General features: G+C 48.5%; 2 protein-coding genes across 2 annotated transcripts; one reads left to right on the forward strand and one right to left on the reverse strand.

Annotated features, from left to right (window-relative positions):
* Nucleotides 1-2688: 2688 nt before the first annotated feature.
* cldn23.1 (claudin 23.1) lies at nt 2689-4429 on the forward strand. The gene has a single exon (XM_029168151.3). It carries the CDS (start codon nt 2874-2876, stop codon nt 3699-3701), a length of 828 nt encoding a protein of 275 aa, XP_029023984.1. The 5' UTR covers nt 2689-2873; the 3' UTR covers nt 3702-4429.
* A 1214-nt stretch (nt 4430-5643) lies between these two features.
* Nucleotides 5644-26355, reverse strand: si:dkey-88l16.3 (low-density lipoprotein receptor-related protein 2). The gene is made up of 58 exons (XM_029168146.3): nt 26211-26355; nt 25561-25683; nt 25181-25420; nt 24993-25106; nt 24783-24902; nt 24595-24717; nt 24057-24260; nt 23733-23901; nt 23469-23637; nt 23169-23391; nt 22892-23011; nt 22574-22792; nt 22150-22455; nt 21815-22033; nt 21585-21731; nt 21123-21515; nt 20795-21010; nt 20539-20721; nt 20336-20458; nt 20124-20267; nt 18496-18714; nt 18167-18427; nt 17848-18063; nt 17592-17774; nt 17389-17511; nt 17177-17320; nt 16985-17071; nt 16572-16790; nt 16243-16503; nt 15924-16139; nt 15668-15850; nt 15465-15587; nt 15220-15375; nt 14932-15147; nt 14624-14853; nt 14427-14556; nt 14159-14352; nt 13905-14091; nt 13631-13840; nt 13368-13551; nt 13088-13289; nt 12852-13016; nt 12557-12766; nt 12259-12486; nt 11966-12100; nt 11681-11882; nt 11483-11608; nt 11052-11159; nt 9829-10068; nt 9486-9762; nt 9317-9413; nt 8831-9203; nt 8594-8616; nt 8035-8481; nt 7614-7714; nt 6753-6997; nt 6586-6638; nt 5644-6375 (listed from the first exon to the last, which is right to left on the reverse strand). The coding sequence occupies exons 1-52, from the start codon at nt 26266-26268 to the stop codon at nt 9147-9149; spliced, it is 9402 nt and encodes a 3133-aa protein (XP_029023979.1). The 5' UTR covers nt 26269-26355; the 3' UTR covers nt 5644-6375; nt 6586-6638; nt 6753-6997; nt 7614-7714; nt 8035-8481; nt 8594-8616; nt 8831-9146.
* Nucleotides 26356-27535: the final 1180 nt, after the last annotated feature.

The raw sequence follows: 27535 nt of genomic DNA on the forward strand, positions 1-27535 counted from the left end.
GTGGAAAATATAGTAAAATATTAGGTGGGATGGTGCGAACTAAAACAAAAACAACAATAAAATATGGTAATCTTGGTTGTTTACTTATTTATTCTTTATTTACATTATTTATCTAAAATTCGTTAAAGCATTTAGGTAATCATCTGAAATATCAATGTTCTGTAGCAGAGTGGACTAATTAATGAAACATGGGCTAACTGAATGCAACATCTCCCTCTAGCGGACATCAGTGGTAACGACTTACTGCTTATACAAAGACACAACTTGCAAGATCAAATTCCACAAACTACATTTGGAATTTAATTTTTTACATTTTTCAGTGCAGGTTTTTACTGTAGGTTGTATTTATTGACAATGTTTGTTTTGCAGTCCTGTGCACAGGTTGTTGTCCAGTGAAGACATGGCCGTGGTTCGAGCAGCGAAAATCTTTAAATGCATATAGGCATATAAGTTTGAAGAAAGGTGTGTTGGAATGGTTGACAGGTGAATCAGTTTAGTACATTCTACCCTGTCAGTGGCCACACAGGTTTTGTCTGACCTGACTGCTCCACCTCAGCACTATTCAAGCTGCACCCTGTTGACTATATTTAGATTCTGTTAAAACCAACTTGCTCAAATCTACACTAAAGCAGCCTGAAACCGAAGAAACTCAGCTGCATGTCACCAAGCAACTGCACCTTTTGGTCTGTAGTAGAGGACAACCTGAGCAGCCAGACCTACACAAGCATGGCATGGGCTCCATGGATGGTCTGTGATTGTACCTAAATACCTTCTCATTGTAAAACTACATTAGCACATACAGTACATAAGTGTATGCAAAGGTAATACTGAGCACAGGCAGTTGCAATAACACATTTCTAGTCTGTCTCTTAATAGTTTAACACGCGGGCCAAACCGTGGCCCTTAAGGGCCCGTGTCCCTGCTGGTTTTCCAACTCTCTCTGCCGATTACCTTGAACAGGTGTGTCAGTTAGCTCATCCAGCTGTTGATTGACTGAACACACCTGATGAAGGTGACCAGTGGGAGCTGGGCCAAACCAGAAAGAGAGTGGCACAGGTTTGTACCACGCTTAATTTATCACAACTATGATGTACTGTACAGGCTCACAAACAGGTTTGTCACAACAACTTAGTAACTGCACTTCTGAGAACTATGTGAAAAATCTATTCATGATGTGGGTGACACCCAACTCATTTGTCTATGAATCATTAGGCTATGCAATGATTTGTAAATGAAACCAGAAAAATCAGTTGGGACATGAGTTGTCATTTTTAAGAAGCCTTGTCACTCTCTGACCTCTGAACACACAGAGTATCACATGTTTTAAAGAGGCTTGTCCCTAAACTACAACACCTCTTCATTCACTGACATTAACCTGGTACACTAAATTTGAATTGGAAAGCAAAGACTCCGGCTTAACAAAATAAAATAGTAAAAACAGCTTAAACAGACAGAGCGAAATAATACTGCTGCCAATGAAACAGAAAAAAGGATACCTGTAATTGTACAATTGTTTGTCCGTGCTTTTGTTCTCCGCCACAAGCTGAACACACGTGATTTCAATTACTACAGAGGATAATTTCACACATATCTCTGTCGACATACCCCTCATTCTTCCAACAACACTTCTTTGTGCATCAAGACCAGTTTCAGCCTGAAAACCAGTCCTGAAAACAACAACAACAAAAAAAACCCGGATGCCCACCACTTTCAGAACAGACGGATCTGAAACCTAGCAGATGTGTGCAATTTTACAAATTAAACACAAATGGCTACTATTGACAAAAGCGGGAGGTGCTTAAGCTGCAGTGAAAGTGCATGTGAGGTATTGATTCCTCATTATATTGTGATTAATATTCATTACTTTTCACTGAGCTTGATTCACTCATTTATTCATACCAGTCGCCGTGCGTGTGATAATGTCATGAGATTTCAGGTTTAGAAATTGGAGCTTCATTTCTGACCACAGTGAACTTTCCACTCTAGTTACTTTTGTGAAGAAGGGGCCTTTATGAAAGTGACCAAGAGAGGAAACCTCAGTTAGAACAGAATGAAAAAAACATAAAAACAAACTAAAGCCAAAATAGAAAGAGAGATGAAAACAAGAGGCAGAGAGGGAGACGTACAGTTGAGAAGGAGCACAAAGGTATTTGAGCTGCAGAACAACATTCTTACTAAGAATAGTTGCTCATGCTCATTATCTTTCATCATAACTCAATCTACAAAACACGACTAAGGTCAAATTAAATAATAAGAAGTGTGCAAGAATAGAAGCTGCATGTGTTTGAATACCTTTGTCCAAAAGAATGGGAAATTAGGAAACATCCCAGAAACAGTGCATTTTTGAATCATTGTTGTATTAATAGTGTTATGGTTTAAGATTAACTACACCAATAATGTAATCTTTTTAAAACACAAGGATTTTCAAGTTCAAAGAGAATAATAAACTAAAGTTAAGCACTGTGTGGTTTGTTTTACGTACATTAAACTAAACACTTGAGCGTTAATCATTTATTACAAAAATCCGAGAAAATCTAGAAGGTTTGCTTCATGGTCATCAGGGCGAACTAAGTCATTTTGAAACTTCAGAGATCTTTCTGAGGCGTGTCGAGCATTTGCATGATAAAAGTCTAGTCGAAACTCCTGCCCCGCTTTACTGTCGCAGCCGCAGAGGTAAAAAGCCGCACCTGTCCTGCCTGGCCACTGGAGCAGACAGGTAGCGCGGAGGCCCCGCCCACCGGCGGGTTTCAGTCAGACTTGTTTTCTCTTTCTAATGACCAGCTGTCAAAACCCTGTCGCGTCTGTCTGAATAACTCCACTTGCGTTTGGAACGAAGCACCCGAGCCTCGTCACCGACCTCCGCAGCTGAAGCCATGCCGGGGCGCTCATCTCAGGAGTGGGTCCGTCTGTCGCTGCGGACCCCGGGCATCCTGATCTTCGGGATGGTCCTGGCTCCCTGCGGCTGGATCCTGGACCTGACCGCCACAGTGGCCCCGAACTGGAGAACCCTCAGCAACCTCGCCAACTCTCCCCCCAGCCAGTACCTGGAGCAGGGCGTCTGGGACATCTGCCTCGCCGACACGACCACCACGTCGCCAACCTGCGGCCAGACCAACAACACGTACCTTTCCAACACCTACGTCAAAGTGGGCCAAGGCTGTTCGGTGGCCTCGCTCATCCTCACCATCGTCGGGCTGATAGTGGCGGTCCCGGGCGTGCGCTGCTGGAGAGACCGGCCCAACTGGGTCGTGGCCGGTTTGGGCGGAATCTTGATCTTCTGCTCGGGCGTCCTGATGATCGCGGCCGTCGGCGTCTACACCTTCTGGCTGATCGATAGGCGTGCGGACAATCCGAGCGGAACTCTGGCCGCTGGCTACAGCATCTACCTGGGTTTCATCGGCGGGATTCTGGAAGTGCTGGGCGGCTTCGTCATGGCCATCGGGATTTGCCGGTGCTGCGGGGGGAAGAACCGCGGGGAGAAGCGCGTGGAGGAGGTGCGCGCGCAGTTCAACCAGCCGAGGCCGCAGCCCAAGCCCCAGTACGCGCCGAGGTCGACCCGGCCGGCGAGCAGCATCAGCAGCAGCGTCCCGTACAGCAGAGACGAGCTGGACGACGACGTGTCCTTCCCACGGGCCAAGAGCCCCGCCGCGCGCTCAGCGAACACGCCCCGCGGCGCCAGACCCTACGACGCCGACCTATGATCACCGCGGGCCCCACATCTGGACACGGAGACACGATGGGTGAAGAAATCACGAAGAAGCAAAACGTGTAAGCCGCCACAGTAAATGATGGGCATTAGCCTGTTTTTTCTTATTCCGGAGTTTTGTGGTAATATCATAAGCTTTGAAGTCACCACACACTCACTGTGCTGACTGAGGAATGATTCTGAGGACGAGGACTGGGCCAGAGATCAATACCCTAAAACCAACTGTTTTAAATGCCTTTGTTACAGTGTTACGTCAGTAGAATAGCGATACAAGGCATGTGTGTGTGAAAGATTGTGTATATTGTATAAAGGTGTGAATGGCTGCAGAAGATTCTGCTTGATCGATTCATTAATGTTATTGTCATATTGCACCCGTGCCTGAAGCTGTGCAGTTATAACAGTAGACGAGAACATTACAATGTGAAGGAATGGAGGGCGGTGACGATAAAGGACTGCTACAGATTTAACTATACGCTACTGGAGGAGTGAACGCCGCTGCTCATTAAAGGGCTGGGGAAGAAAATGATAATTTAATCTCGGTTGTGTTACTTTCTACTGTTGCAAAGGTGAGACTTTGCATATTTATATATACACATGAAAGTTTCCCTTCTGTTCTTAATTAAAAGATGCTTCATTCTTATGCACTTTACAACCCTGTTTGGCTGTAGGTGATTAATATTGGCCTTGTTGCTTTGTTTATTAAATGCTCGCTGTGTTTCCTAATATCAGACTGGCTGTGTTTTCTCAACGCCTTCTGCTTGGATGAATGTACAGGATACTGAAAACTATAAACAAATATTGACTTTGATAAAAACAAGAATCCTATATTGTGACATAAACCAGGGTGTTTGAGCTTTAACCATTAAGTGTGGTAAGAGCCATGTAAACAAGAAGAGCACAAGTCATTATTCCAACACATTTAGCCAGTTGCTTTTTTAGGTGATCTTTTCCTTCTCCACCTTGAATCCGCTCATCTGCAGCCTCATAAATATACAGACAATGCAGCTCGACTGGTCCGACGGGTCCGGGTTCATGTGTGAAAACCTGCTCTGTTTAAACAGGCTTAGCATCACAAACAATGTCAGCTTGATTGTCCTCAAGGGTCACTCAAGTGTTACTGATAGAACAGAAGAGGGAAGTTTGGGCTGGAGACAGTTTTTAACATTTATCATAAAAGAATGTCCTAAAAGGTTGAAGATATTTATAGTTCAACTTATTTTATTCAAAAAATATTAGCTATGAGGTTATGCTGCACTTAAGTTTAAAGTTTTAAGTCTGTAAATATAAATATGTATAATGAAATGGCAAATATTGTTATGTCACTAAGAAAAACATGTTGGCTGTAAAAATAAACAGAGGGCTACATATGATATAAAGCAACAGAGACATGAGACAATTATTTGCGACTCTATAGAGATGTGATCTTGTTTTTAAAGTGCAGTCTTCAGGCTGAATTGCTTTTGTTCTTCCATCATGTGTTATTCCAGAGGATGAGTTGGAGTTTTGTTTTGACATTGTTTGACCCACTTTCTCTGTCATAGTTTTGATGATGTTTTCACAGACCAATACAGTGAGCAGCTCAGTAAACTATGTCAACACAGTCCAGCTTTAACAAGGCTTCTTTGTCTGGTCAGTCTGCAGGATTTCAGGTCAGACGTTTAACTTTAAGGTCCTGTTGAGTTTAGGAAACACTGAAGCTGCTATTGCATCACAGTAGTAGTTGTGTTGGTGAATGGACAGCACATGCAGGTTCGTATTGTTTAATTGTAAATATTGCAACAAAAGCAGCTTCAATTCATGCGTCTGGAGTGTTCTGGATATTCACTGTGAAAGGCACCATGGAACTTATGCTTTCTAAAAGCAGCCCATAGGCAAAGGTCATCACACAAGAACTGACCTTAGATATAAAAAAAACAAGGTTATCTGTAAACATCAGCTTGTTGGGGGTTTGTATATTTTATTAGAAATATTGACAACACAAAGCACAGAAGTATTGTTGTCATATTTACCAAGCAGAATTATTGTAAACAGCACACAGACCCACTCATCATGGAGGACAAAGCAGAGTCAGGTGCTGTTTGTGAACATTCTGGCCTATGCCGTAATGTGCCAAATATTTTCCACATGACAGGAATTTGAAAATGATGATGAACAGGATGTGCGAAGGTGTGTTTGTGCACATCTTAGTTTCAGTGTGTCCATTCAGTTCTATTGCTCAAGTTGAAGCTGACTCCCGACATAAGCTCAGAGCGGTAGCGTTTACTGCCCCTGACTTTGATTCTATTGCATCACAGGTAGAATGAGAGCATCCAGGTGCAAAGTCCACACTTGAAAGACTTTGTGTAAATGTAAACAAGCTAACATTATAAACTACACAAAGTATTATATATATATATATATTATATACATAAAAAGAGTAACGGTCTTTAAGTCAGTCAGGGTATAGATCAGCAACACAGCAGTATATCTATATGTTTGGTAATATTATTATTGTTACTTTACTTGATTTTTAGTTGTATGTGGTTCATGAAAAGAATAACATTGGAAAAGTGTCACGTTTTCCTTGTAGGCACCATATCAAAGCCTTTTAAAGCATCAGTGTTACAAAGATTATGCTAAGGTCTCTGAGGTGCACATCCATTAGGTGTGAGAGTGAAGGCAGGGCTGATCTGGAAGATAACAGTAAACATAATTTATTTGGCCTGACAATAATGATTATGAATGGATTCACTAAAATTGTGCCCCACAGATTACGTTTTAAAATGACTGATGGTCAAATTCTACATCGAGTTGCTTTGGAGGAATTCATATAAATACAAATACAAAATGTAATGCGAGTATAAATATTTGTATGTATGTAAGTAAAGCTCCCTCTTTACCTCAGATGTAGGATTTCAGTTGCATTTCATTATTTTGTGACTTTTCATTTTTCCTGAAACAAAAATATAATGACTTTAACACATTTTGAATAAACTGACAGCAATGTGTTTAGGAGCAAATGCAGCTTGTGTATTAAGAATGATTTAAATACACATATGTTCAGTACCAGTTCTCCTTCTTCTTCCTCCGGCGTAACTTGGCCAGGACAAACGCGAGGATCAGCAGGAAGAGTATGATGCCGAGGATGCTGAGCGTCAGCGTTAAGCTCAGCGACCCGTTGATGGTCTGCTCGCAGGAGCTGCCGTGGTAACCCAGCTTACAGTCACAGCGCAGGCCATCGCCCCCATCTGCAGGAAGCACACAGCTTCCACGGCCGCTGCAGCGAGTGTCTCCACAGGACGGACCCACTGACTGGGAGGACACACAGTTCAAAGACACTGGGATCCGTAACACAACAGGCTCGGTCCAAGCGGAGACAGGGAGGCTGAGAAATGCTAGAAAACGTCAGAAAGGTTTCCACAGACCACACACTTTCTAATCGTAGCCTCCAGGAAGCTGCTTTCTGGGTGAGATACACTCAGTGGCTGCGTTGCCTTCAGGCCACATTCTGCTTGCAACCTTCTCTGGAGTAGCACCAGAGAAGCAGCAGCTGATAGAGTAGGAAGTGCTTTTGTATGATAAACCGGAAGCAGCTACTGTAGCTTTCATTGCGTACTGGTAAAATGAGAAAGCGTCAGATTGTGTGGAGACACTTCCTGAAAAATTTTACTTTTAAATCTGAAATGCAAATGAAAGACGAGAAACGAGCAGAAAGAGTGCATTAAAAGCAGTGTTGTCATTTTAACATGGTTCAAAGCAATAATAGTGATAAAAACACTACAAATCAAAAGTCAGAGTTTAGTTATGGAGTTTAGTTATTGCTAAACGTGTCATAAAGCAAACTTACTGTTAATGAGTGACTGCTCTTAAAGAATCTTAGTGAATGTTTTCCAAACCACAGCTCAGCGAAAGCAAACCATCTACTCACAGAAGCAGAGTTGTCTGACAGCTGACGTTCCATTTGTGGCGGACTCGTCCCCTGATCCTGCTCAGAGTCTGAAAGCTGGGAAACCTTCACACTGTCAGAATCTGTTGGAAAAGGAAAAGGCAGTCGGCCTGTTGGTACTTGTCTGGATCGTGGTCTCTGCAGACACTGCTGCCTCCTCCTCCTTCCCTGTGACTCCTAAAATTGGCTCTGATATTTACATACACAATCAAATGACGAGGACGAGGGCGACGACGTCACTTCATGAAGACAAGACAGTTCAAACGCTCCAGTTAAAGGGCGACTCCCGAAAACCAACTCAGCGAACTTAATACAGTGGTTGTTTGGACGCTGAATGAAAACACTGCATACTCTGCTAGAAGCAGGAGGTTCTGTCATATGTGGAATAAGACTGTACACGTACCAGCTGTGGCAGCATCATTCTCCTCGATCACAAACATTCAGCTCCATAAATTTGGTCCACAACAAAACACATTCATGCAAAATATTAGCCTGCTGCAGTGTTCAGACAGAAATGGCATTTGAGGCTCACGTGCTCCTTCAGTCGCAGGCATGAGGTGGAGCGCAGAGCGTGTGGAGCTGTGTGGGAGGACACACCCTCAAGCAGCCATAACAGGAGCAACGTGGACGTTTAGCACTAGTTCACAGCAAAGTCAGTTACAGCTGAAGGATAGTGTTCAAACGTGGAGTTTTAAGACGTTATCAGTTCATTTCCTTTAATCTCATCTGATCAAGTCACTTCTTACGCAGACAGCGCTTCATAGAGATGTGAAAGCTGAAGGAATGTGTCCCAGTCACCTTTGAAGCTGGCTGATGAACAGGAGGAAGTGCTGCACATCAGCCGAGGGGTCTTTGATGGTGTGGGAGAAGCGTGCAGCGATCAGATTACAATAGAGACAGACCATTGGGACAATGTTTGAGTGGTGCATGAAAGGAGAGCTCAGTGAGGAAGGGTGACTTACTATTAGCTCGGCTTAGTTCCTTGCTTTTAAAAAGGAAGCACAGACGAATAAATGAACTGAACTCAGCTAATTACATTTAGACGAATCTCCTTCATGATTAGTAACTGCATAAAAACGAAACTGTAAATCACCTGTAACCTGTAAATCCTGTCCCACGCAATTAACACTTGGCCACAGACAGAAGCATTAGCGGCTAACAGACGGAGTCACCGCAGCATAAACACTAAATACACTCACAGATCTGCCCGTCGGAGAACCGGAACCGCGGCCGGTGCCAGACGTAGACCTAACGACAGCTCCTTCTGCTCTGATTTAAGCCTGTTGCTCTACGTTAGCCAGTCCTGATACCTTTGTTACACATGAAATGTGATAAGCTCATTGAATTTGCCAGATGTCAGCAGCCGATAGCCTGCGAGAACGGCAGCTTATTACCAAGCAGTGAATGTTACAGAACAAATAAAGCATTGTGTGGAGCCTGGTGTCTGGTTCAGCCCATGTTTATTATAAAGACAGTCCACAACAGGTTTCCTCCTGAGGGTTTCAGAAGCAGCATCTATAGTGCTGTTAATGGGAGCGATGGGCTCTTCACATCCACTGGAGACTCCAGCTCCTAGAACAGAAAAACTATGAGAAAGCTGCATTCACCAACTTTCATTTCAAGTAAAAGTGGAAAAGCTGAAAGGTCAGTAAGTTTATGTTATGAACGCGGTTTAATGGCTTCACCTCGGTGTCAGATTCGGAGTGTTCGCAGGGCAGGCTTATGTTGGCCATCAGAGTCTCCTTCTCCGCGGATCTGGTTCTGACGAGCGGCCGGCTTCTCCTGTCGAGGTCCAGCGCGTTAGAGGGAACAGCACATCTGGAGTCCTTTCAGGCCTGGAATCACTGCTCCTACCTTTTAGCGTAGATCACCACAGCCGCCACCACCGCCGCCATGAGGCAGAGGACGCTCAGCACCACCGGCGCAGGGCTCCGGCCCGGTTCCGGCTCCGTCTCCTGGCAGAACTCGCCCTTGTAGCCGGCCGCACACTGGCAGCGACTGACGCCGCCGTCGGAGACGCAGACGCCGCGGCCGCTGCAGCCCAGGCGATCGCACGCCGGCGCCGACTCTTTGCCTGAGAGCACGGGGTGCTTCTGGACCGTCGGTGGAGGAGAGCGGTCCATGTCGGGACCTGAAGAGAAAGTAGACGTCAGTGGGGAACTACAAACCATCGAAATGACACGTGCTACAAACTCACAGTCCTGTTCGTCTGACTGGTCGGGACAGTCCACCTGTCCGTCACAGAACCTGCTGCTGCTGACGCACCGGGTTCCGTCAGAGCAGGACTCCTGTCCAGCAGCAGGACAGTCGGGCAGGCGGTCGCAGGAGGAGGTGTGGGCGCTGTAGAAACCGCGGCCGCATTTGCAGGTGTGGCCTCCGGGGTAGGGGAGGCACAGCTGGGCACAGCCTCCGTTGGAGCTGGAGCAGCCATTGGTTCCTGGAGGAAGAGGTCAAGCGTTAAATATAACTAACTTTTTATTGTGTTGAGAGAACCTGTGAGTCCTGGTTTGCACGGTATAAAACCCAGACATCACGCGCTTCCGTCAAGTGTAGGGGACAAATCTCCCGGTCCCCCTTTTGTGCTGCAGCCCACACAGTAACAGACAAACGTCTCATCCTGCCAGGCTCCATTCTCCCTGTAGGTATCGAATCGCTACCTATTCAGACCTTTCATTCTGCGTCGCACACAAGCAAACAGGAAGCAGACGTTTAGGCCAAAGCTGCACAATTGAGCCCAGGGTAAAAGTCTGTAACCCAGTTTTAAATCTTTGTTAGTTCTAGAACTTGACTGGGCAGGAACTCATTCATTATGTAAAGAGAATTTCACTGAAATCCAGAGGAATCTCCACAGGCTTACTTTATTTTCCAACTTTTGTCATTTCCAGGTTGAATTAGTCTAACAAAATCAGGCAACATCTATTGATATCTACTTGTTCCTGTTCTTTTGAAGCAGTTCTGTGGTGGTTTCTTTGCCTCATTCACGTCTCAGTTACACCTGCTTCCTCACATTTCCCACTGAACAGTCTACGAGCCTCGTCTGCCCTCTAGTGGACGTCAGAACGCGTTACTGGACGTTGCTTCTGAGCTCCCACATTACTGGAGCACAGATTCACAGGCAGCCCTGCACATTTCTGTTGTGCTGTTAAAGCAGATATTCACCTGAACACGCTTTTTCCATTGTAGATGCTCATCTACTGATGACCCAAGCAAACCAACCTCACTCAACCAGTTTTCAACTAGTCTCAACTAAGGGTGCTGACACAAGTAGTACGTCATTGAAAGTGCTTCCTAAATTATATTATAGAATTGTTGCCTTTAAAACCTAAAAACAATTTGTCAAACTGTACTTTGTCAAAGCAGTTGATATTTAGCTTTTGATAAGAAGCTAAACCCATAACCCCCCCACACACACACACCTACCGGACTGACTGTCGTTGCTGTAGGCTCTGACTTCCACAATGTTGGTCTTTGTCTCAAACCACAGCTGTTTGGGCTGCAGACCATCGCTGAACCACAGCTTTGTTACATCTAAATGCATAAACAAATAATGATGCAAGAACAGTTTTATTCAAACCAGATTCAAACTGAAAAGGCTGTATATGGAGGATTCTATTCATGTTCATCAATCAGTTATGGAAAAACGTGACGAGAGAGATTAATAGTGGTGACTAGAGGTAGGTCTTTAAAGATGTCAAACACTACAGGTCCCCAGGAATAAGCCCAGTGAATAATTCATTGGCACATTAGTCTGTGAAACCATCTGCTGCCTGAAGGGGAAAAAGATTAGTGAACAGAACGAAGGGGAAGAAGAAGAAAAAAAACCCAGGACAATGTCCAACTCCACGCTTTACCTTTGTCCAGTGAGACCCAGAGGATGATGTTCTGAGTATGTGTGAACGAGACGAGCAGACCCGGTCCTGTCTTGTACTGTTTATAACCCGATCCGTCCACGCCAACAGAGCAGATTAGTCCCTCACCTGCAGGAAAAGCAGCAGCCACATGCTCAGATGCAGGTCATCACTGAGTCACGGTGGGACCTGACGCCTCACCTGTGTCAGCCCAGAAGAGCGCCGCTCCCCCGTTGGAGAAGACCAGCGAGGACGGGATGCTCGACTTCCTCCACAGCACCACTTTGTTACGGCCGTCCATCCAGGCGCAGCTCACCTCCGCCTGGCTCCTCCCACCGGCCACCACGATGGCCGTGTAGCAAAGTAAACCCGAGGGGGGGTGCAGCGCAATGGCCGTCGTCCCCTGGCAGGAACAGAAAACGTCAGAAGACGAGGGGTCGGCGGTGACGGAGGAGCTGCAAAGAGCAGATAGGACCAGCGAGTCACCTTCAGCGAGCCCTGCAGCAGGGAGGTGGTGTAGCCTTCACTGTGGGAGGTCACATGGAGATTGGGCCTCTCGGTGCTGCTCCAGTAGAGGTTGGAGGTCACCCAGTCCACGGCCAGAGCTGTGACTGAATCGTCCTGCGGGGAGAATCACAATTAAGCTGTGAAGTAAAACAACTCAATTAAAGAAGGAGATCAATAAATCCGACCATCCGATGTGAAAGGCTGCATTATTGTCATTGTCATTATTATTATTATTATTATTATTATTATTATTATTATTATTATGTTCCCACCTTTAGTTGCAGGGCTTGGCCAACGGGTGTCAGTGTCTTGCTTGACCTGGAGCTGCTCAGTTTCAGCACATCCACAGTTCCTTGTGCTGCATCAGCAACGTAGATGGAGAGATTCTGGATGGACACGTCCAGCCTGGACGCCTCCGTGACTCCGGGGAGCGACAGCGCGAGGCTGCTCGGCATCTTCTTCAACCCGACGCCGTTACGTTGCATGGAATGCAAAGGAATCTACGGGCGAGAGACAACATGAAGCAAAATGACTCTGCTTTTCAGACCGGTAAATCTCCTGCTGCTTCACCTGGTAGAGCGTGGCACGGGACAGCAGCAGGATGAACGTGGACTCCGTGGGCACCGAGCACGTCGCCTTGTCCTTGGCGAGAAGCAGCCCCTTCGGGCATCGACAAACCGCCGCGAGCCTCCTCACGGCCGGAGCCAGGAGGCAGAGATGGGAGCAGCGGAGCGGGTCACACGGGCTGGACACGGCGGGCTGGGAGAGCGGATGGATCACCTGGGGGGGGAGGGGGGGCAGGAAGCGTCATGCATGAGGCTAAACATCGTAATGACCCTTTTACCCAGTCGTTGGGTCCACTCACTTTCAGTCCGAACGGCTGCCCCGGCCTCTTCAGAAGAACCTTCTGATCTTTCCCCGTGTTCTTGTCCGCTGAGCGGATGGTTCTTCTCTTGGTGTCGGACCAAAAGACGCGGTCGTTGAAGACGCCCACGGAGAACGGGCTCGGTGTTTCGACCAGCTGGAGGATCTGGTGGTACAAATAGGGGACGAGATCCAATAACTGGAAACGAGCTGCACCTCAGACTCAGGCGCCTGTACCTTCACGCCGTCTCCATCCAGGGAGGCCGACCCGATGCAGCGCAGCTTCTCGTCGGCCCAGTACACCCGGTTGTCCAACATGTCGTAGGCCAAACTGACGGGCCAGCTCAGGCCCCGGCTCACCACCACCTTCCTCTTGGAGCCGTCCATCCCCGACCGCTCTATCTGCGGGCTGCTGCCGATCAGGGACCACAGCATCAACCTGCAGATTCATGACACCAAAGTTATCGGATAGTTTCTCCTCACACTTCCTTCCCCAGCAGCACACTGAGCACGTTACCCTTTGTGGGGCAGCAGGACCAGGGAGCTTGGCTGCTCTAGATCCTCCCCCAGCACCACGGTGTAGTCCTGAGACCTCACGGTGGTGTCGCTGAGCTTCACGGCTAAAATCTGCCCAAGAAGTCCGTCCACCCAGTACAGGTTCTGACCGACCCAATCCACAGCGATGCACTCTGACTTCACCCCTGCAGCAACAATTCATTCGATAAGTGTAAAATCAGGTTGAAATCAAACCGTTAAAGGCCGTTCCAGTGATTAGCTCACCCTTGATGAGTGTCCCTCTGTTGTTGGAGTTCATGTCGGCCCAGCGGATGCTCTGATAGTCGGAGCTCAGCCAGTAGACTCTGTGCTGAGCCCAGTGGTAGTCCAGGGAGAACACCGGGCGGCTGGCGGAGGACAGCAGGCGCAGGCTGTTGCTGTGGGCTCCGACCAGCAGCAGTTCCGACTGCACCGACGCCAGGATCAGCGGCTCGTCTGGTGGAAACACCGTTAGAGAACGGAAACGACTGGGAGGAAAACCTTCCAGGAGGAGACCAACCTTTGGTCTTGCAGCTTCTGCCGTCGGGCTCCAGGTAGAAGCCGGGGTGACAGTGACAGGCGTAGGAGCCGCGGGTGTTGAGGCACGCGTGTCTGCACAGAGCGTGAGGGGACGCGTCGCACTCGTCCATGTCCACGCAGGACATGGACCGGCTCTGCAGTCGGAAGCCGGCTGCGCAGTAGCAGCTCTGCAGAGAGGAGCAAAGTGGTCAACGACAGGACGGAGGAGCTGCATGCGCCGCCATCGGTACCGACCGGTCCGCTCGGGGCGCTGACACACTGGTGGTCACAGCGAGGAGCCGTCGGACTGGAGCAGTTGCGCTGGGAGCATCCGGCGCCCTCGTCCGAGCCGTCTGCGCAGTTGATGAGGCCGTTGCAGACCAGGCGGGGGTCCACGCACTCACCGCTGCCGCACGGGTAAAGGTGGGGGGGGCATTTCCTCGCCGGGCCTGTGGGAAAAGCAGCATCGTCCTGAGACCTCGTCCAATGAAAAGCCTTTACAGCAAAGCCGCCGAGCACCTACACTTGTCCTCGTCCAGCCCGTTGTGACAGTCCTGCGTCCCGTCACACCTCCAGGACAGAGGGACGCACTGACTGCTGTCTCCACACTGCCACTGATGCTCCCTGCACTTCGCTGGCGGCGTCGCGCAGTCCTGAACACAAAACGCCCCGAATGAACCCGTTTCCCACAAACCAGCCGCACAGTGGAGCCGGCCCCACCTTCTCGTCCGACCCGTCTCTGCAGTCGTCCTCGCCGTCGCAGAGCCACTCCTTCTGCAGGCACTCGTGGCTGTGGGGGCATCGCAGCTGGGCCGGGCAGCGCGGGGGGCGGCTGCAGTCGGCCTCATCCGAGCGGTCGCCGCAGTCGGGGAATCCGTCGCACCGGAGCGCCTCGGACACGCACTGGCCGCTGACGCAGCGGTACTGGTCCGGCGCGCAGGCCACCGACCCTGGAAGCAGCAGCGGCGAGGACGCGCATGAGGACGCGGCCGGACGAGCGGCCGGTGCAAAGGCGGCCGAGCGCTCACCGCACTTCTCCTCGTCCGAGCCGTCGGCGCAGTCCCTCTCGCCGTCGCACAGGAAGCTCTCCGGAATGCAGCGGGTGTTGTTGTCGCAGCGCTGGTGGCAGCCGCCGCTCGGCTTCGAACAGTCCACCTCATCCGAGCGGTCCTGACAGTTGTACTGGCCGTCGCACACCTGCCGCCGCGGGATGCAGCGGTTCCCATGGGAACACTGGAACTCGGCTGAAACGAGAACAGCCTGAAGGCGTTAATTTGAAAAGGTGTCACTCAAAGGCCGCTGGGACACGAACAGACCTTCTTTGCAGTCAGCGGCGCATCCTTCCTCATCGGAACCGTCCTCGCAGTCCTCCTCTCCGTCACACACGTGACTGTGCAGAACACAGTCCCGTCCATCTGCACACGGCTTAGACCCTATGCGGCATGAGACAGGCGATCCGGGCCCAGCGGAGGCTAGAAGAGATAAACTTACTGTAAGAAATCAATTACATTAAGGACCAACGGCCCTCGTCATGTCTGACCTGCAGTTCTGTGCTACTTACTGGCAGGAACAGGATCTGGGGACCGACACTGCCTCTCATCGGACCCGTCCGGACAGTGGGCTCGACCGTCACACACCTGCTTCCTGGGGATGCACTTCCTCCGATCGTTGCACAAAAACTCATCTGATAGAAATGGACCTCATTATTACTAGGACTTCAAGCTGTGTCATTAAAGCTTCAGATTCTGCGACTGCCGGACTTGCCTCGCTTTTTACACTGTGACACACAGTTGTTCTCGTCGAACCCATCGGGGCAGTCTCTGTGTCCATCACACAGCTGGGTCTGGGAGACGCACAGCGACGACCCTGGGCAGCGAACTGATGGAGTGGTGCAAACTGATGTGGACGTAACGACAGGAGCCGCTGTGGTTGGGACAGAAACGGGACCTGGAAAACGATGGAGGCGCGTTATTCCAGTCCGAAGACCAACTCCCTGCAGGTTAGAGTCAGGAGCACTCACCACAGTCCACCTCATCAGAGCCGTCCACGCAGTCTCGCTCGCCGTCGCACAGAAAACTGGCCGGGATGCAGCGCTTGTTGTCAGCACAGCGATGCTGGCAGCTCTTGCTGCGTTCCCAGCAGTCCAGTTCATCGGAGCGGTCCTGGCAGTCAGGCTTCCTGTCACACACCTGAGCACGGGGGATGCACTTCCTCCCGTGGGCGCACTGAAACTCTCCTGGAACCGAGCACAACCAGAAACCCAAGGCTTAAAAACCTTGCTCAGACTTGTTTACAGTAATTAACAGGAACAGGTTAGAGCCGGTCCAATGATCTAACACCTTCTCTGCAGGTTTCTGGACATCCCCGTTCATCAGAGCCGTCCATACAGTCGCTCTCTCCATCGCATACGTGGCTGTGTAAGACACACTCCCTGCCGTTGGTACAAGGCTTTGAGCCCAGGTTGCACAGCAGCTCAGGGGGTGCAGCAGAGGACGGGTCTGGACAGTTAAGCTCATCAGATCCATCGTGGCATTGAAGGGTACCGTCACAAACCATCTCCCTGGAGATGCAGCTCCTTCGGTCGTTGCAGAGAAAGTCGGCTACAGAAGACGACGTTTAATGCAGCAACCGTAACAACAGCAAAAGCACAGATCAGAGCCCAACTTACTGCCATAACGGCATCTTTTCACACAGTTCTCATCAGATCCGTCGGGACAGTCGTCTTTGCCGTCGCATAGCTGTATTGGGTGGATGCAAACAGAAGAACCTGGACACAGAAGCAAGGGGCTGGTGCAGATCTGCTGAACGGGAGGATGAGTCATGGGTCCGAGGGCCGCGGGGGAATCATTTACGTGATGGTTTTCTGGCAGAACGACAGTGGTGGCATCTAGAAATACGACAAGAAGAAGAATGAGTCAGCCGATTTAGGTTGAGGTTCATGAGAACCGTGGCGTGTGAACTCACTACATTCCCCTTCATCAGATCCATCTGGGCAGTTCCTTATTCCATCACAGATCTGATGCAGAGGAATGCACCCAGAGTCGTCCCTGCAGCGTCTCGAGTCAGTGCTGCATTTCTGACCTTTTGCTGTGGCAGCAGGAGACGTCTTTGAAGGAACTGTTGAGGAAATATCGGACCTTTTTGGGGGCTTTGTCTGTTCTGTGACACCTTGAACACAGTTCAGTGAAACCATTAACCAAGAGGCTTTTAATACCAACATCCAAATTTATGGAAAAAAAAAAACAACAAAAACTATTGACTTCATGCACTCACCACATTCCACTTCATCCGATCCGTCCCCGCAGTCCTTCTCTCCGTCACACACGTGACTGAGCAGAACACAATGTCGTCCATCTTTACACGGCTTAGAGCCTATGCGGCACGTGAGCGGTGATTTGGGCTCAGGCAAAGAAGAAGCTTGGCAAGAAGAAAAAATAAAATGAGAAATCAGATTGATGTCTGACCTGTAGTTCTGTGCTACTTACTGGCAGGAACAGGATCTATGGACCGACACTGCCTCTCATCGGACCCGTCCGGACAGTGGGCTCGACCGTCACACACCTGCTTCCTGGGGATGCACTTCCTCCGATCGTTGCACAAAAACTCATCTGATAGAAATGGACCTCATTATTACTAGGACTTCAACCTGTGTCATTAAAGCTTCAGATTCTGCGACTGCCGGACTTGCCTCGCTTTTTACACTGTGACACACAGTTGTTCTCGTCGAACCCATCGGGGCAGTCTCTGTGTCCATCACACAGCTGGGTCTGGGAGACGCACAGCGACGACCCTGGGCAGCGAACTGATGGAGTGGTGCAAACTGATGTGGACGTAACGACAGGAGCCGCTGTGGTTGGGACAGAAACGGGACCTGGAAAACGATGGAGGCGCGTTATTCCAGTCCGAAGACCAACTCCCTGCAGGTTAGAGTCAGGAGCACTCACCACAGTCCACCTCATCAGAGCCGTCCACGCAGTCTCGCTCGCCGTCGCACAGAAAACTGGCCGGGATGCAGCGCTTGTTGTCAGCACAGCGATGCTGGCAGCTCTTGCTGCGTTCCCAGCAGTCCAGTTCATCGGAGCGGTCCTGGCAGTCAGGCTTCCTGTCACACACCTGAGCACGGGGGATGCACTTCCTCCCGTGGGCGCACTGAAACTCTCCTGGAACCGAGCACAACCAGAAACCCAAGGCTTAAAAACCTTGCTCAGACTTGTTTACAGTAATTAACAGGAACAGGTTAGAGCCGGTCCAATGATCTAACACCTTCTCTGCAGGTTTCTGGACATCCCCGTTCATCAGAGCCGTCCATACAGTCGCTCTCTCCATCGCATACGTGGCTGTGTAAGACACACTCCCTGCCATTGGTACAAGGCTTTGAGCCCAGGTTGCACAGCAGCTCAGGGGGTGCAGCAGTGGACGGATCTGGACAGTTAAGCTCATCAGATCCATCGTGGCATTGAAGGGTACCGTCACAAACCATCTCCCTGGAGATGCAGCTCCTTCGGTCGTTGCAGAGAAAGTCGGCTACAGAAGACGACGTTTAATGCAGCAACCGTAACAACAGCAAAAGCACAGATCAGAGCCCAACTTACTGCCATAACGGCATCTTTTCACACAGTTCTCATCAGATCCGTCGGGACAGTCGTCTTTGCCGTCGCATAGCTGTATTGGGTGGATGCAAACAGAAGAACCTGGACACAGAAGCAAGGGGCTGGTGCAGATCTGCTGAACGGGAGGATGAGTCATGGGTCCGAGGGCCGCGGGGGAATCATTTACGTGATGGTTTTCTGGCAGAACAACAGTGGTGGCATCTAGAAACACGACGAGAAAAAGAATGAGTCAGCTGAATTTACTCCATCTTTTATGGAAAAGTGATGAGCATGAAGATTGCAGGATCCCCCAATGATCTAATTCCACCTTGTCTTTTTAAAAGAGGTATTCTCCAGTTTGTCCTGAAAATTATTAATGCTAGCTTAGCTAATGGTGTCATTCCTGCAAGGTTTAAGCATGCAGTGTACACTTAATCAAGAAGCCTAGCTTAGATTCATCTGTGCTCTCAAATTTTAGACCTTTCTCCAAAGTACCATTCCTTTCCAAGGGTTTGAAAAAAATTGTTTACTTTCAGTTGAGTACATTCTTAGATAAGCACAATATTAATAATAAGATGTTTTAGTCGGGGTCTAAAACCCTGCATAGCACTGAATTAGCTCTGCTGAAGGCTTTAAATGATGTTCTTTCAGCCACCGTGGTGCTTTGGTACCATTGGACCTAACAGCTGCCTCTGATACAGTGGTCCATCAGTTGCTCCTCTTAGAGAACTGGGCAATAACTAGGGGGGGACCTTGGACTGGTTTAGATCCTATTTAACAGGGAGAACTTTCTGTGTCAGTGTTGGAACTGCACAATCTTCTGTAGCGCCTCTAATGTGTGGAGTACCGCAAGGGTCCATCCTTGACCCTCTTCTCTTCTGCCTGCATTTATTGCCTTTTGGATTAATTTTACCGCAACATGGCATTTTATTTCACTTATGCCAATCACACAAATCTTTGTTCCACTTAAGAAAACACACATTCCACCGTTCAACTCTTATGATGCATTGAGGTAATTAAGCCTGGATAGAAAACAATTTTTGACATTTTAATAATATAAAAAAGGTCCTGCTGTTCAGTTCCAGTGATGCCTCCAAAGTTCAGGCTGACCTGGGTTTTTTAAGTAACTATTTGACACCTACAGAAACCAATCTGGGCGTGAAACTAGACAATGGCCAGATGTCACTTGCTCAAGTTCAGCTTGTTCAACACGATGCTGCTCAGCTTTAAACTGGTACGAAAAAACCAAAGTATCACACCGACCTTGGCATCTCTTCATTGGTTTCCAGTCAGTTTTCATATTGATTTTAAATGATGTTTTATTTGCCTGCATGGTCTTGCTTTTCAGTATTTATCCGACCTCCTCCAGCCTTATGCCCCTTCATGCTATAATCTTAACCATTCGTAAGACTAGGAAATGAGGAGACCGAGCGTTCTGTGATTGGCCTAAAACTGTACAATGAGTTGCTGTTACAAACTAAGCAGACTAAACCACTCCCGGTTTTTAAACTCTTAAAACAGTGTCTCACACACTGTAATATTGACGTTGGCGAGACATGTCTTTCAAATACCTGTTGAGGCAATATTGGATTGTTTCGAAACAACAAAAATTATTGACCTTGTGAACTCACCACATTCCACTTCATCCGATCCGTCCCCGCAGTCCTTCTCTCCGTCACACACGTGACTGAGCAGAACACAGTGTCGTCCATCTTTACACGGCTTAGACCCTATGTGGCACGTGAGCGGTGATTTGGGCTCAGGCAAAGAAGAAGCTTGGCAAGAAGAAAAAATAAAATGAGAAATCAGATTGATGTCTGACCTGTAGTTCTGTGCTACTTACTGGCAGGAACAGGATCTATGGACCGACACTGCCTCTCATCGGACCCGTCCGGACAGTGGGCTCGACCGTCACACACCTGCTTCCTGGGGATGCACTTCCTCCGATCGTTGCACAAAAACTCATCTGATAGAAATGGACCTCATTATTACTAGGACTTCAAGCTGTGTCATTAAAGCTTCAGATTCTGCGACTGCCGGACTTGCCTCGCTTTTTACACTGTGACACACAGTTGTTCTCGTCGAACCCATCGGGGCAGTCTCTGTGTCCATCACACAGCTGGGTCTGGGAGACGCACAGCGACGACCCTGGGCAGCGAACTGATGGAGTGGTGCAAACTGATGTGGACGTAACGACAGGAGCCGCTGTGGTTGGGACAGAAACGGGACCTGGAAAACGATGGAGGCGCGTTATTCCAGTCCGAAGACCAACTCCCTGCAGGTTAGAGTCAGGAGCACTCACCACAGTCCACCTCATCAGAGCCGTCCACGCAGTCTCGCTCGCCGTCGCACAGAAAACTGGCCGGGATGCAGCGCTTGTTGTCAGCACAGCGATGCTGGCAGCTCTTGCTGCGTTCCCAGCAGTCCAGTTCATCGGAGCGGTCCTGGCAGTCAGGCTTCCGGTCACACACCTGAGCACGGGGGATGCACTTCCTCCCGTGGGCGCACTGAAACTCCCCTGGAACCGAGCACAACCAGAAACCCAAGACTTAAAGATGTTACATTCCATCCCCACACTTGTTTACAGTAATTAACAGGAACAGGTTAGAGCCGGTTCAATGATCTAACACCTTCTCTGCAGGTTTCTGGACATCCCCGTTCATCAGAGCCATCCATACAGTCGCTCTCCCCATCGCATACGTGGCTGTGTAAGACACACTCCCTGCCATTGGTACAAGGCTTTGAGCCCAGGTTGCACAGCAGCTCAGGGGGTGCAGCAGTGGACGGGTCTGGACAGTTAAGCTCATCAGATCCATCCGTGCAGTCCTTCTCTCCATCACACACATGGCTGTCTAACACACACTCCTTGGCATCTGCACACAGGCTGGAGCCTGAGAGACACTTGGGGACCCTCCCCTGAGTCGGACAGTCGACCTCATCAGAGCCGTCGCGACATTGAGCGCGGCCGTCGCACACGCCGTTCTTTGAGATGCAATTTCTTCTATCCTTGCACATAAAATCCTCTAAAAACAGAGATTTAAGGTCAGATGTCTATTATAACATATAGAAAGCCTGTGACGTTGATGCTTCACCTTTGGAAGGGCAGGTTATAACGCAGAACTCCTCATCATCTCCATGAGGACAGTCCCTTCTCCCGTCACACAGCCGGGCAGGTGGGAGGCAGATTGAGGAGGATCGGCACAGCACCGACGGCTCATGGCAAACAGGAGCACTGGCAGCTGGGGAGGGATTGTAAGGACATTACATTAGGATAAAGTGCACTTTACTGATGATATTTAAGGCTGCTTGATCTCGGTCTGACCTGTCTGGATCTCCCTCAGTGCAGCGATCACGCCGAACACTTGACCTTCCACTTTCACGTGCTGGATCGGACTCCCGTCACGTCGGTCCCACAGAGTCATGACGTCATCAGAGAGGGACAAGAGGAACGGCTCAAAGGCGGCTACGACCGAGCCTGAAATGTTCCACCTCCTTCCGGCTCGATGCCTTCTCTCCTGCAGCAAACTCATAGTCGTCAAACCTGTAACAAGCGTAACAGTCACTATTTTCCTTTGAAATAACAACCATCTGGAAAATTGTATTTCTGTGCAATGTTGTGAGTGACGAGAGGCTGGTGAGATACTGGTGCCAACTGACCGGTGCTTTTGGAGTTCCAGAGCAGACTGTTGGCCCGGAGGTCAAAGGCCACGTTCCCTCTGACTCCTCCCGCTAACTGCAGCAGCTCCCGGACCTGACCTCCCATCACGCTCATGGAGAAAAGCCCGTTTTCCTCCATCCAGAGGAGCTCACCCCTCAGCCAGTCCAGAGTAAAGTCCCGGATCTCTTTCTTTGTACTGTAGAGCTGCTGCGAGTGACCGTCGGCAGCGTTTGTGCCAATGCTGCTTTGATCACATGACATCCAATAAAGGCTGCCGCTCCTCTGGTCTACTTTTATCACGCAGACTTTGAAGACAATAAGAAAATGTTGGTAGTCAATGAGATGTCATTGGAATTATGTCTAATTCAAAGTGAAAAAGATGAAATACAGTTTCTATAATCAAGGAAAACGCCAAGTACCAACCTGGCAGGACTGTTGGAACCACTTCAGTCGTCATCTGGGTTGGACTGGTGCGTTGGATGTGCCCAGTTTGGTTGACCCAGTATACCCAGTCTCTGTACCAGTCCAGGTCAAAGGACAGGATTCCGTCACTGGTGTCAAACAGCAGGGCTTGGGTGGATTCTTTGTCCCTGAACTCCAACAGGTTGATGTGGGAATTGACAGCGTATAAAAATCTTGGGTCTGAGGAACAAAACGTTAATACTTAGAGTTTGGTGACACTAATGCATCAAAGCTTGAAAAAGCGTTTGCCACTGGCCATATAGACCTAATTCAACCCACATTGACATGTCCCATCGAGCAACAGTACTTTGGAGTTTGGACAGGTGCAGGTGAATCCGAGGGAGTTGCCTTTGGTCAGCTGGCAGAGTTGGCACGGAGTCTTTAAGCACGCGGAAGGACCTGAAGGAGCAAAGTTAGGTTTCATCTACAGTTCTGTAAAAAAAAACTGGTGAATATTATCACCACTTTTTGGTAATCTGAAGGCATCTGGGCGTCAAACAGCTAAAACGCTGCGGGGGCGGTAAGTGAAAACCATCCTGCAGATGATCGTCAGTACCTTGAGGCTGCTGCAGCTCATTGTAAATGCTCAACAGCGGCACTTTGTCTTTCCAGAGAAACTGCCGCTGGTTGGGTCGGTCCTGTGTGATCTGCCACAGCCCTTTGTCGTCGACCCAGTACAAGGAGTTCTCAAAGACGGCCAAGCTGAGCGGCGGCATCCTGTTGAACATTCCTGTGAAGGAGTAATGGCCAGTCCCATCCATCCTCAGCGTCTCTATAGACTGTGAGCAGCAGGAGAAGAATTAAGTGACACACACACTTACTTTATAATTCAAGTTTTAAACAGACGTGGACTCACCTTCTTGAAGTCGCTGACCCAGAACAGCCTCCGCGCGGCCACGCAGGCGGTGAGGCTGTGAGCGGACTGAGCGGTGAGCACGGCCAGAGAGCTCATTTCTTTACCGTCCATCCATGACTTCGCTATCGTCACCCTGTCTCCTGGACCGGCGTTGATCCAAAACATCACACTGATGAGAATTTAAAGTTAAGATTAGTGAAAAAATAAATAAAAAATGACAGTTATTGTGAATTGTTTTCTCTTATCTCAATAGACTAAACCAACCTGTCGACAGGTAAAAGCACCAAATCAGAGGGGCTGATGTTTTTGCTTAGCACCGTGGTGTAACTGTTCCCATCGGGCGCCTGCATGTAGATTGACGCCGTCTTCTGATTGGCCCAGTACAGGTTTCCATTTAGCCAATCCCAAGCCAGACCCTTGATTCCAGGCACACCTGGAAATCAGGTTTGGGGTTTAAGCTAAACTGTTCGATCATCGGTCGCTCAGGTGTCATATTCTTTGGCTCGTTTAAAACCTTTATTCGTTCAGACAACCGCTCGTTTTGTGAAAATCATTACAGTCCGACGTGCCGTCCACACGCTCACTAACCAGTATAAACGGTGCTGCTGCGCCGCCCGTCGCTTTTGTAAATGCTGCCGTGACTGTCGGCCCAGAAGTACCAGCCACGGGCGAAGTCAAAGGTCACGCTCACTGGGTCAAACACAGGCGTGTGAATAACTTCAAACTGTTGCGTCTCCACATTCAGGAGTCCCAACGACCTCCCCTGAACCGTCAGCAGGCGGGTAGCGTTGCCTGGAGACATTTGGAGGATGTGACAGCTCAACAAATACTTAGGTACATAAAGTACAGGCTTAGAAAGGTTTAAGTGACCAGCTCCTCCTCTGATCTTGCTTCATTTCTCAGATTTGTTCTTTTATCTCAAAGAAGCCAATTTACATATCAACAATGTAGTGTGAATGCACCTTTATTGTTTTGAATGCAGTTTGATCTTCTGAGGAAGTGGGACTAGTTTCTAGTCAGACAGTGCAGCCTTTGTTACTGGTGGAGGTTTAGAAAATAACTGCTCTTTTCAGTGGCATTGAACTAATGTGTTTCATGGCTCGTCTTCTGAACCTTCATTCATTACCTGTTGCTGCACACAGGTTCCCTTTGAGTTTGAAGCCTTCTCTGCAGTGGCAGTAGTAGGATCCCACCGTGTTGGTGCAGTAATGCATGCAGGGAGAGGAAGGTGGGGCGCACTCGTTCAAATCTGGGGAGAGACTCGCTTTTAGCTTTGCTCGTTTGAGTTACTGTCGCATTGTGGTAACAACACACCTTCACAGATCGCGCCATTGGAGGACAGCTTGTATCCTACAGGACAGGTACACAACGCTCCCCAGGGCTCATCGGCACACGTGTGGCTACAGCCGCCATTTTCTACAGAGCAGACGCGACCTAAAGGAGGAACCATCCATGTACAGCTCAGGCAATGAAACATGAACCAACAGGAACCCATCAGTCCAGTGAAGTTGGTCTCAGACTTACCACAAGTTATGGGCTCATCACTGCCATCGGAGCAGTGAACCTGCCCGTCGCATCTGCGTTCAGCAGACAGACATGTCCCATCAGGACACCGTGGGCTGTTCTCAGCACACACCTCTGTAGAGGGAAAGACAATGAGTTCAATGCAGCCTGTGTGTAATGGCATCGGGTCAGTGAGTTTGATCCAGTACCACAGGCCTCCTCGTCAGAGTTGTCCACGCAGTCATTCACTCTGTTGCAGCGGAGCTCTTTAGGAACACACATGTGGTTCCGACAGGTCCAGTCCGAGTCCAAACAGCCGACGACGCCCGTGCAGTTTTCTTCATCGGACCCAGTGGGACAGTGGCGCTGGCCGTCGCAGCGGGCCGACGCGTTGACGCAGCCGACGGTGTCGATGCACGGAAACTGACCGGGAGGACACGCTGGAAAGCCTGGAAGTGGGAGCAAAATGGTGGTCACAGTAAGAATTAATCGGTTGGATGGAAGGAAGAAGGCACTTAGGACAATGTGACAAATAAGATGGATTTTTTTAATCACATTCTCAGGACTGATTTGAGTTGTCAATATTTACCAGCACACTCCATTTCATCCGATCCGTCCAGACAGTCTCCATCCCCATCACATCTCCACTTATGAGGAATGCAGTTCCCATCATCACACTGCCATTGGCCTTCGTGACATCCCAGAACCTGACCTAAACACAGATTCCAGCTTTGAGGAAGCATAGTCGCACAGTTACATGATCCACATTCCTTCCCTGGTTGTTTCCATGTTAACCTGGAACTCCACATTAACGTGGAGCTGAACAAGCATTTACCAGACTAAAGTCAGACTGTGGCAGAACAAGGCCCACATTTAAAGTAATCTCACATCAGGTTCCTGAAAGGTGGGAAGACAAAAAGTTGGAGTCACTTTAAAACATCCAAGGTTTAAACTAAACGACAGATGAGCTTTAGACAATTACAAGGTGCCAAACGCTTCCACATGGTCCAGTTTTCCAACTACTACAGTGAACGTGGTCGCAGACATGCACTAAGTCATCTCAGCATGTTAGTGAAGCTTCAACCGGTCACAGAACCTGCAGCCTCCGGCAGCGACCGCCATGTTGCACGGTTTGTGCTCATTTCCAAACAAAAAGCGCAAACGCTCATCTACCGTTCACGTTCCTCTCACGACATAAATACTGTGCATGAAGCCGTACGAACTATTCACCGTCTTTACCTCCAGAGAATCGCAGACCCGCCAACCAAAGCAACCAAACGAACTGGTGCGAGTTCATGTCGGGACAAACGGCGTCACCTGAGAGGAAACGCGTTTATCAGCCCGCACCGCTGCAGGTGCGCTGGAATTAGACTGCGCTGCTCTGTGAAATAAAAGTGTAATTGGTGCACTTCATTCTTTTCTTCATTTAACTGATTGACTAGTAATATTAGGTCAAACATTTATATGAAGTCAGACATTCATTCGTGTCGAATTCAGTATGTTTATGAATCCGACAGTTGATAATTAAAATGTTTAATCAAGTGCATAATTTCCGACGAGGCAAAAAAAAAACACACGTTACGACTAGTTATTGTTTGTTTGTGTTTTTTAAATTCAGGAATAAAATAAAATAAAATTCTCTTGGTGCCGCGTCACATTGGCCTCAACTTCTGCTGTTGTACACAGCTGATGGCTGACGAGCTTGTGCCAAGTACTGTGTATAATAATGACTGTGCCTTGTGAATTAAATCTAATAAAGACACACACGTTACTATGGCCTTGATTTTACTTTATGTGTTGCACATGTTTCAAAATCTGTCAGAGTTTGTTGAGGAACCTGTTCAGGTGTGAGCAACAACAAGCGAAAAATAACAACTTGTCTGAACCGTTTCATATAATGCTACTGTGGTGGTGATGCCATGACCAGATTTCACCCCATGTAAACACATGTATCACCCGGAGAGGATAAAACAGTCAGCCACGACCCATACGTTACTGTAAATCATAATCCTTCTATTTCCGCATGTGCTGCTGGGTTTAATAAATCAATGAAAAACTTGTGTGACAAAACCTTTAAATTTCTCGCAATCACTGTGCGCTTGTTTTGCACATGGGTCACCGTCATGAAGCAAGTTCTTGGCTTTATTTAACATTAAATGGTGGCACATAAATTTAGTCCTTTCATCAATTTCTGACAAAGTCGAAATAAAGGATAATATGTTTGATGTTTGATGACAAAAAAAACTTTCAAAGAAAACACAAATGAATGACGCAGTTTTTGATGTTTTACACATCAAAGCCATCAAAGAATTGCAGTCTTGTCCTTTCTATCAAGTCTTTCTTCTGGTTGTTATAAGGTTAAATGTACAGTTTTGGATGAGCAGCGATTGAAGTTGTGTGACGTATAAGTTCATGGGAGGCCATTCAGCCATTCACCTCGAGTCATAAGTGAGCTCACGAGCACTGCGTTGTCTTTACATTAACAGGCTGATTTGCATAAGAACCATGTTACAATAAACAAATAAAATGTACCTTTATTCACTTCATTCTACATTATTGTTTTA

Source organism: Betta splendens, chromosome 12 (genome assembly GCF_900634795.4).
Source record: "Betta splendens chromosome 12, fBetSpl5.4, whole genome shotgun sequence".
Lineage (NCBI taxonomy): Eukaryota > Metazoa > Chordata > Actinopteri > Anabantiformes > Osphronemidae > Betta > Betta splendens.

What these genes read in the sequence shown, in the direction of transcription:
- si:dkey-88l16.3 (XM_029168146.3), bottom strand. Translation starts at nt 26,268, where the DNA reads ATGAACTCGCACCAGTTCGTTTGGTTGCTTTGGTTGGCGGGTCTGCGA. An exon ending in TCCAGAAACCTGCAGAGAAG is followed by an intron (nt 18,064 to 18,166) that starts GTGTTAGATCAT and finishes GCTCGGTTCCAG; the next exon opens with GAGAGTTTCAGTGCGCCCAC. An exon ending in CCCAGATCCTGTTCCTGCCA is followed by an intron (nt 15,376 to 15,464) that starts GTAAGTAGCACA and finishes TATCTCTTCTAG; the next exon opens with CCTCCGCTGGGCCCGGATCG.
- cldn23.1 (XM_029168151.3), top strand. Translation starts at nt 2,874, where the DNA reads ATGCCGGGGCGCTCATCTCAGGAGTGGGTCCGTCTGTCGCTGCGGACC.